The sequence below is a fragment of the Trichechus manatus genome, unplaced genomic scaffold (genome assembly GCF_000243295.1).
Source record: "Trichechus manatus latirostris isolate Lorelei unplaced genomic scaffold, TriManLat1.0 scaffold00059, whole genome shotgun sequence".
NCBI classification, from domain to species: Eukaryota; Metazoa; Chordata; class Mammalia; order Sirenia; family Trichechidae; genus Trichechus; species Trichechus manatus.
In genome coordinates, this window is record NW_004443995.1 from 13359144 (window position 1) to 13368555 (window position 9412).

At 40.0% G+C, this 9412-nt stretch overlaps 2 protein-coding genes across 6 annotated transcripts in view; one reads left to right on the plus strand and one right to left on the minus strand.

The window, feature by feature from the left end:
* The window catches only part of ABCE1 (ATP binding cassette subfamily E member 1), a 36706-nt gene extending 32175 nt beyond the window's left edge, over positions 1–4531 (minus strand). Inside the window, exon 1 of the mRNA XM_004378853.2 lies at positions 4396–4531. The gene's annotated coding sequence lies outside the window, so the exon portion shown is untranslated. The remainder of the gene's footprint in view (positions 1–4395) is intronic.
* An 84-nt stretch (positions 4532–4615) lies between these two features.
* The window catches only part of ANAPC10 (anaphase promoting complex subunit 10), a 159853-nt gene continuing 155056 nt past the window's right edge, over positions 4616–9412 (plus strand). For 4 of the 5 annotated variants that reach the window (XM_023733581.1, XM_004378854.2, XM_023733585.1 and 1 more), the window contains exons 1-2: positions 4616–4727; positions 6147–6273. In XM_023733581.1, the coding sequence (XP_023589349.1) occupies positions 6159–6273 (115 nt within the window). In that variant the 5' untranslated portion in view covers positions 4616–4727; positions 6147–6158. The remainder of the gene's footprint in view (positions 4728–6146; positions 6274–9412) is intronic. The other variant, XM_023733582.1, reaches the window with a different exon arrangement.

A 9412-nucleotide genomic window follows, 5' to 3' on the forward strand; every position in this document is an offset into this window, starting at 1 on the left:
GGAACTCAAGGTTGAGTAAGGACACTGTTGACATGTAGTGGGGTTGTTAACCCTTGTCATAGGGCAACATGTGTACTGTTTAATGAGAAACTATTTTCTTCTGTAAACCTTCATCTAAAGTGAGAACAGCAGTACAAATGGAAGAATGTAATTGATGTCACTGAACTGTGCATGTAGAAATTTTTGAAATGGTGTATCTTTGGCTATGTATATTTTCACAAAAAAAAAAAAAAAAAAAAAAGGCTGAGAAGGGAGTGTTGACATGTCTGTTGTTGTTAACCAATGTCATAAAACAATATGTGTACTGACTGTTTAATGAGAAACTATTTGTTCTGTAAACTTTCACCTAAAGTACAATAAAAACAAAAAACAAAAACAAAACAGGTGCCTATCCTCAGTATCTCAAATTGTCTCTGGAATCCATTCCAAGATTTAGTGCCCATCATTCCATCAAAACAGCTTGTCAGGCCATCACTGTTCTTCATATGGCTAAATCAAATGGTTAATTATCAGTCCATAATTTACCTGACCAATCTAGGACATCTAAACACTACTACTACTAGATAGAAACTCTTTAACACAGTTTCTAGAATACAGCACTCAACTGGTTTTCCTCCTTCTTTCCTGGTCAATCCTCATCATCCCCCAGATTTTTAATGTTAGGAGTGCCCTGACTCGGTCATTCTTTTTTCTATCTATACTCATGCCCCAGGGTGTTCTTCTCTGGCTTCATGACTTTAAATACCATTTATATGCTGCTAACTCTTAAATTTCTGTATCTAGTCAGAACCCCACTCCTAAACTCTAGACTTGTACATCCATCTACCTGCCTCACCAACATCTCTTCTTGAAATTCTAGTAGGTATTTTCAAAACAGAGCTCCTGAAATTCTCACCATAATTTCCTTCTCTAGAAACTTTGACTATTCTTGTAAATTGCAACTCCACTCAGGCTCAGATACTTGGAGTCATCTTTCTTTTACATTCCATAATGGCAAATCTTGTCAATTCTACCTTCAAGATATATCCAGAATCTGACCATTTCTCACCACTCCGGTCTAAGCCACCATCATCTCTCACCTACATTACTATAATAACTTCCTATGAGATCTCCCTGCTTCTATCCTTGCCTCCTTCTGTTGCAACGCTCAAAGATACACTCTTAATATAGCAGCCAGGGCGATACTTTTGAAGTGTAAGTCATTCCTCTACTTAAAATTCTGCAATGGCTTCTCTTCTCACTCTGAATATAAGCCAAAGTCCTTAAAATAATCAGTGAGGCACTTCATGATCAGACACTGTTCTTTCTGATTTCATCTCTAACTACTCTAGCCCTTGTTCATCTGGCCCCAGCCACACTGGTTTCCTGCTGTTCCTAGCACAGAACAGCCTCTGCCCATAATGCTATTCTCCCTAGCTAGCTACATGGCTCACTCCTTCAGGTCTTTAATTTCTATTCTCAGTGAGCCTTCTCTAGCCATACTACTAAAAAACACACCCTTTCTACAGCCTGGTAGCACAATGGTTAAGCACTCGGCTGCTAACTTAAAGGTAAGCGGTTTGAGCCCACCAGAAGCTCCATGGGAAAAAGATGTGGCAGTCTGCTTCCATAAAGATTTACAGCCTTGGAAACCCTATGGGGCAGTTCTACACTGTCCTATAGTGTTGCTATGAGTTGAAATCAACTCGACAGCAATGGTTTTTTTTTTCCCGGTTCTATCCCTCTTCCTTGCTTTATTTTTCTCCTTAACATTTTCTATTATACAATATACTACATATTGTACGTATACATACGATGCATGTATAATATATATGTATTCACACACATTTATACTCAAATACATGCATGTACAGTGAAACTTGTGAGAGCTGGAACTCGACGGGACTGTCTTCTTTTTCCAGGTCTCACAAGTTTTCTGCCTTTGATGCGGTCTTACCACTTCTCTATCGCTCTCAATTAGTGGAAAACATTTGAGTTTTCCTGCTCCAACAGGCTTTTGCCTTACACAGGTTTTACTGCATATGTATTCGCTACACACACACACACAGTTCCCTGCTCTCCCAAGTAGAATGTACTCCATCATGAGGGTAGATTTTTGCCTGTTCATTTCAGTGGCTAGACCAGTGCCTAGGACATAGTAGGGGCTCAAAAAACTTGCTGAATGAGAAAATGAATAAACATAGTAAATAATTTTCCTATAGGTTATAACAACTTCATAAATCTTCTAAGTTTCCAATATTTTATTGTGACAGGTGTCCACTATATATTGAAAAAAAAAACAAGACCCAAGAGACCCAAAAACCTAGCTAAATATTCTTGTGATAAACATAATTATGCTAACAAATAGGTTCACTTTTATCCCTTTAGAAACTGGTAAAGTCCAGTCTCATAAAGGTTAGAAGAGGAAGAAACTAAATGATTTTGAATCCTACTAAACAATCAAAACAAAAACTAGCATTCTGGAAATTACAACTTCGGAGAAAACTGAAGATCCTTTAGTAAGCTATTGAAACAAATAAAACTGCACATTATACATTTTTAAACAGTGAATGCTTTTTTACAAATTACCCTGTGAAAGCACAATAAATTCTCTTCCAAGAAATGAATCTTTTATCATGAAACTGCTTAAACTTTATTTCTATCAAAACAATTCATCTAATTTTTCAAATCCTTTTAAAAAATCAAGTGACTGTAGATGATTTTTATAGAAGAATAAAAATATACCAGAGATAGCTAACAAATGATTTATACCAAAAAAAGCGATAAATTATAATACATTTAAGAAAAGTGATTCTTTGTAGAATTGTTAGTCAACTGTGCTAACACCATTAATTCATTTTTCTCTATTTATTTCAAGGAATTGAGGGAATTTTGTTTTTTTTCCAATGAGAAGGATACAACACAGTAAAGCCTGGAGGGGAAGATCATAGTAACAGATTCCCAGGAACAAAGAGAGATTTGAAGATATTGCAGGTGTGAAGACAAACTGTGTTCAAAACAGGTACTCAAACAATGACCCTCACTGTCTTTTTTCCAGCTGAGAAGAAAAAGTGAGGCATACATATATTTGCAGCAGAAGACTAAAATTATTACAATGCCGTGTAAAAGCACTTTACAAGTTGCTGTTAACTGATGCTTGAAATCACATGAAAATATTCTAAGCTATGGTTAGTGCAGGTTATTATTCTTATAAAACATATAATAAGTTGGGAGTGATGCATAACTCTGATTTCAAAGAGTCTTAAATTTAGAAGGGACACTAGACAATATTGCTTTCTGCATAAAATTTTTTTTATAGAATAACGAAGTTTTTAACTAAAAAAACAAACCCTTTTGGTACAAATGCAGATATGACCCCTTGGTTAACACTGACCAAGCATTATTGTCAGGTGGCTGGTATAGCACGAATATTCTCAGTATATGGGGCAAATGACTGCAAAGCAAATGCCATCGTCATAAATGCATAGTAGATAGTTGTCCTGTGGAGGAGACGGTAAAAAACGAACACAAGTTGTTTTGACAGCTATTCCTCACTCTTACCGATTTTCCCATCAAAATAGAAAAAACAGGCTTATATAGTTTAGGGGACATGGGAATTTGGCTTTGCACTCATTCATTCACAACAAATACTAAAGATACCATCCCTGATCTCAAGAACTTAAGACAGAAAACGGGAAAGTTACCATAGGGAAAAGTGCCAAGTGCCATAATAGCGCACGAAAAAAGCTACAGGCTTTCCACTTGGGGGACTACTTTGGATAACCTCAATTACAGCCACCGCACAGTACACGATACTCTATGAGAAAAGTACCTGCAACGTTTGGCCATCATTTCTATAAAAACTGGGAGTAGACAACGAGTATTCGACTTCATGGCGGCAAGATGCCATAACTCATTCCACCAAAAGGTGGAAGAAAAGGCCACAAATTTCCACAATAAAATACGCACATGTGAAAATACATTCATTTCACTGCGCCAGGGGGAGGGTGGGGAAAGTCGGGATGCCCTAAGTTCTGCAGGTACTTTTCACGCCAGAAGGTCTAGCTTCAGGGTGGGAGCGGGTAAACGGGGGGGTGGGGGGGGGAGTGGAGGCGGTAGAGAGTGTATCGCTGACGCGACATATAGGTCCATTCTCGTAGCCCTTGGCGGAGGTGACGGGCAACAGTGGCCAAGAGCTTGGTCTGCTGGAGGGGAAGGGCGAGGCGCCCCACGTACACAACGGCGCCGGCTCTCGGGCGGTTCCAGCTGTCCCGCCGGCGCCCGCTGCCACGCGCCGCTGCCGTCTCCACCGCCGCCAGTTGAGGCCTCACCAATGTCTCTTGGAGAACGTTCCTATCGCCTTTCACGGTGAGAGACGACAGCTAACGGCTAAACCATTTCGGTCTGTTCACATACCTGGAGGAAACGATCCCCTTGAGGAGGGGAGCGTACAGGCCAAGTCAGCTCTTGCTTTCACTTCTGACCCACACAGCGTGTTCCTACGGCCACCGGCCAAAATGGCGATGCCCAGCTGCCGCCTCGCGCCCGGCATGAGGACGTAGTGCGCGCGCGCGCGCGACAGAGTGTGAGGCGGAGCCCTAGAAATAGGTGGTGGGAGATAACGTCATTGCTCTGCGCCCACAACGTCGTTGGGGAAGTCAGGCGGTTCTGAAAAGTGAGGTGGGAGTGGCGCGGAGCTGCAGGAGGTCCTAAAAAACCTGAATTGCTGCAAGCCAGGTCTGGAAGCTGTAAGTCCTGGGCTTTTTCCCGAGGGGAGAATAGCCCTAGCGTCATCAAATACTTTCTCCTCCCTAATCTGAATCTCCTTTTATGCTCCGGTGTCTTGAAGGTCGGCGGGCCACGAATAGGATGGAACCTTGTCCATTGCCTGTTCTAGAACGCCAGAGATGTAAAGCAGGACCAAGAGACTCTGGTCCAGACGCTGCTCGCGGCGGCATTCTCTCTTTGACATCAGATTCCTCTGAACTTTGTCATCAGTTCTGTGAGGCTAGGATCCCAGTCTTCACCAGGCTCCGTGTTTTATCCACGTGGTGGCGTCCAGCCCCACGTCTGGCAGTTAAATTGTGCCCAAGTGTGTAGATGGGCTTTGAGGCGACAGGACATTACAGCTTGTGACGGTGCCCACATGTTTAATTGTTTCATCCTAGACCTTACTTAATTTGCAAATACTTTAGTTTGTGGCTGAACTTATTCATTATTCGTTCATCCATCCATTCATCCAGTAAATACTTATTGGGCATTTACATCTCTGGCTTTTCAAAAGTTTACGGTCCAGTGGTTGTGCCATTATTTGATATGTATCAAGTGCTTGTGTGACGATTAGGGAATAACTTGAGCCTAATGAGAGGTGTCAAGGATAAGGTATAGAAAAGTATTGGGACAGTTTGATAACAGCATGTGTAATGATGTTCTGTAGCTGTAACTTTTCACTACCTAAACAGCGGTTTTACATATTGTTCATTATTTAAGAGATCCCCTCTCTCATTTACATAGACTTACTAAGATTAACACAAAATGTGAAAGATGAAGTCAACATTTGGTTTAGAATAGGTCAATTGTTCACTTTTAGACCTTGAAGCCACTTTTCTGACTCTATCTTTTATGTTAAGAGCACATATAAATGGGAACTTTTGACAGTGGGGAGAGGTGATTTTTCTCTCATCACATAATGGAAATTTAGAACAGAGACCACTGTTTGCGTATTCCTAGGGTAAGAATTTAAGTTTGATTTTTCTAGGGCAGACACTTACTCTGAATTAATACATTCATTCATAGAATGTGTAGTATCATAGAATTATAGATCATCTATAATTGACAGGAAAGGAAATGAAGCCCAGACCTGCCCTAAGTCTAGGCTAGTTAAAGGAGAGACTGATGCTAATTCTGTGCCCTTTCAACTACAGTACCTTGGTACTTTGCACATAATGTAATACAGAGTATGTTATGTTTCAAAAACAAAAACGAAATTTCAAGATTTTTAAATTACATTGATTGAGTTATGTTAACTGCATTGAGAAATTGATGATTGATATAAGGATATCAAGGACATATAAGTGATCCATTTTGGTATTAAGTTTTTATTTTTACCTTTTGTATAAAGATGGTCAAGTCTTGGTATAATGTGTGTGTTCTTTTTTTCTGCATAGAGTATTTAGAGAATGACCACACCAAACAAGACACCTCCTGGTGCTGACCCTAAGCAGTTAGAAAGGACTGGGACAGTACGGGAAATTGGGTCACAAGCTGTTTGGTCACTTTCATCTTGCAAACCAGGTAAAAAAACAAACAAAAACTCTAACAAGTGTTTACAGTTTCTTTGTACTCTAGGCAGACTTTAATATTCTTTTTGTTTTTATTCCTTAATTTAATTCTAATAAATTAGGTTTTCATTTATTGTATGTCTCTGCCCAATTGCTTTACTAGTATCTGTTTAGATTTAACTTCATACGTCAAAAGGTTTCCTCTTCATCCTCCCCTATTTCGGCTATGATTAACTTACAGTCTTTTTGTTGGCTATTTTCCCTAGACAGGATAATTTTTTGAGTGATTACATATCCCAAATAACTTTCTTTTACTCTTGATTGGTGTAGAATTCTTCCATGGCAGTTCTTTTCTCTCAAAAAGTTTAAAAAAAAAAAAGAAAGAAAACTCTTTTGCTATGTTGCAGGTAAGAAGGCCGATGCCTGTCTCTTTTACTTTTCCTAAGTAACTTGTTAGTTCATTCTGGAAGCATCTGAGATTTTTATCTTTATTCTTGGAGTTTAAGACTTTCTGCAGGATGTGCCAGTATTGTGGGTTGAGTGTGTCCCCTAAAAAGCTCTGATGAAGTCCTAAATCCTTGGTATCTATAGATATTACCTTATTTGGAAATAGGTACTTGGCAGGTATAATCAAGTTCAGATGAGGTCATACTGGACTGGAGTGGCCCTAAACCAATGACTGGTGTCCTTATAAAGAGAGAGCGTTTTGGAGACTCAGGCACAGAGGAGACAGGGAAGATGGCGATGTGAAGACAGAGGGAGAGATTGGAGTTATGCTGCCAAAAGCCAAGGAATGCCAAGGCTAGAAGAGGCCAGGAAGGATTCTTTCCTAGAGCCTTCAGAGGGAGTGTGACTTCCGACACCTTGATTTCAGACTTCTAGCCCCTAGAACAATGAAAGAATATATTTGTTTTGTTTTAAGCCAAACCAATTGCTATCGAGTTGATTCCGACTCATGGTGAGCCCATGTGTGTCAAAGTAGAACTGAGCTCAACAGAGTTTTCAATGGCTGTGACCTTTTGGAAATAGATTGCTAGGCCTTCCTTCTGAAGTGTCTCTGGGTGGATTCAAACTGCTATTCAAACTGCTAACCTTTTGGTTAATAGCTGAGTGCTTAACCATTTGCGCCACCCAGGAACAACTTTAAGCTGCCCAGTTTTGGGGAATTTGTTATAGCAGCCTTAGGAAACTAATATAGCCAGGATATGTTTATTTCTCTCTTTTTTTTAACCTATCTTACTCAGAATTTGACGGGCATTTTCAGTCTGCAGACTCAAGATCAGAGAAGTTTCTTCAGGTCAGGGAGCTTTTATTATTATTTTTGAATGTTGCCTCACCTCCAGAAAATTCTACTATTTACACATTGAGACTCCTGCAGCCATCCTCCCAACCAAACCTCTTTCCTTCCCCCTCAAGATTTTCTTCGCTCTCTTTCTATGAGTAGGTTTATTGAGGTATAATTTACATACAATAAAACTCACCCTTTTTAGGTGTACCATTCTATGAATTTTAACAGAGTAATATAATCACTATTATAAGCAAATATAGAATATTTCCATCATCCCAAAAAGTTCCCTCAGGTCTTTTGTAGTCAATCTTCTACCCCCTCCCCAAGCCTTGGTAACCTGTGATCTGTTCTGTGTCCATTTGGTTTTGTCTTTTCCAGAATATCATATAAGTGGACTCATATAGCCTTTTGGGTCTGGCTTCTTTCACTTAGCATAATGCATTTGTGATTCTTCCATGCTGTTGCATATATCAATAGTTTGTTCCTTTTAATTGCTGATTACTATTCCACTGTATGGATGTACCACAGTTTATCTATCTATTCATCAGTTAGTGGATATTTGAGTTTGTGGCAGCCAGGTTCCAAAATGATCCCCAGTGATCCCTGTCTCCTGGTATTCATGCCCTTCTGTAGACCTCTCTCACATTGTATCAGGGCTGGTCCCTAGGACCCTTAGAATATGGCAGAAGTGATGGTATATGACATTGGGGCCAGGTCATAAAAGGCATTGTGGCTTCTGCTTTGCTCTTGTTTGGATCACTCACTCTGAGAGAAGTTGGCTGCCATTTTATGAGGAAATAAGGAGTCCTGTGGAGAGGTTTCTCTGGTGGGGAACTGAGGCTTCCTGCCAATAGTGAATGAGAAAATGAGGGCTGTTGTCAACAGACGTGAGCAAACTGTCTTGAAGAAGAACACAGCATCAGGACTGGAGAAAGACTGATTAATAACCTGCGATGTGCAGTTGACACAACCTTGCTTGCTGAAAGAGAAGAGGACTTGAAGCACTTACTGATGAAGATCAAAGACTACAGCCTTCAGTATGGATTGCAGCTGAACATAAGGAATGCAGAATTCCTCACTACTGGACTAATAAACAACATCATGATAAATGGAGAAAAGATTGTCAAGGATTTCATTTTACTTGGATCCACAGTCTACACCCGTGGAAGCAGCCATCAAGAAATCAAATGATGTATTGCAGTGGGCAAATCTGCTGTAAAAGACCTCTATAAGGGGTTAAAAAGCAAAGATGTCACTTTAAGGACTCAGGTGCGCCTGACCCAAGCCATGGTATTTTCAGTTGCCTCATATGCATGCAAAAGCTGGAAAATTAATAAGGAAAAGGAAGAAGAATTGATGCCTTTGAATTATGGTGTTGGTGAAGAATACTGAATATACCATGGACTTCCATCTGTGACTGACTAAATTCACTCAGCATAATGACCTCTAGCTTCTTCCATGTTATAAGATGTTTCACGGCTTCATCATTGTTCTTTATTGTTGCATAGTATTCCATTGTGTGGATATACCATAATTTGTTTATCCATTCATCTGTTGATGGACACCTAGGTTGTTTCCATCTTTTTGCTGTTGTGAACAGTGCTGCAATGAACATGGGTGTGCATATATCTATTCATGTGACGGCTGTCATTTCTCTAGGATATATTCCAAGGAATGGGATAGCTGGATCGTATCATGCTTCTGTTTCTAGCTTTTTAAGGAAGCGCCAAATCGATTTCCAAAGCAGTTGCACCATTTTACATTCTCACCAACAGCGTATAAGTGTTCCAGTCTCTCCACAACCTCTCCAACATTTATTATTTTGTGTTTTTTGGATTAATGCTAGCCTTGTTGGGGTGAGATG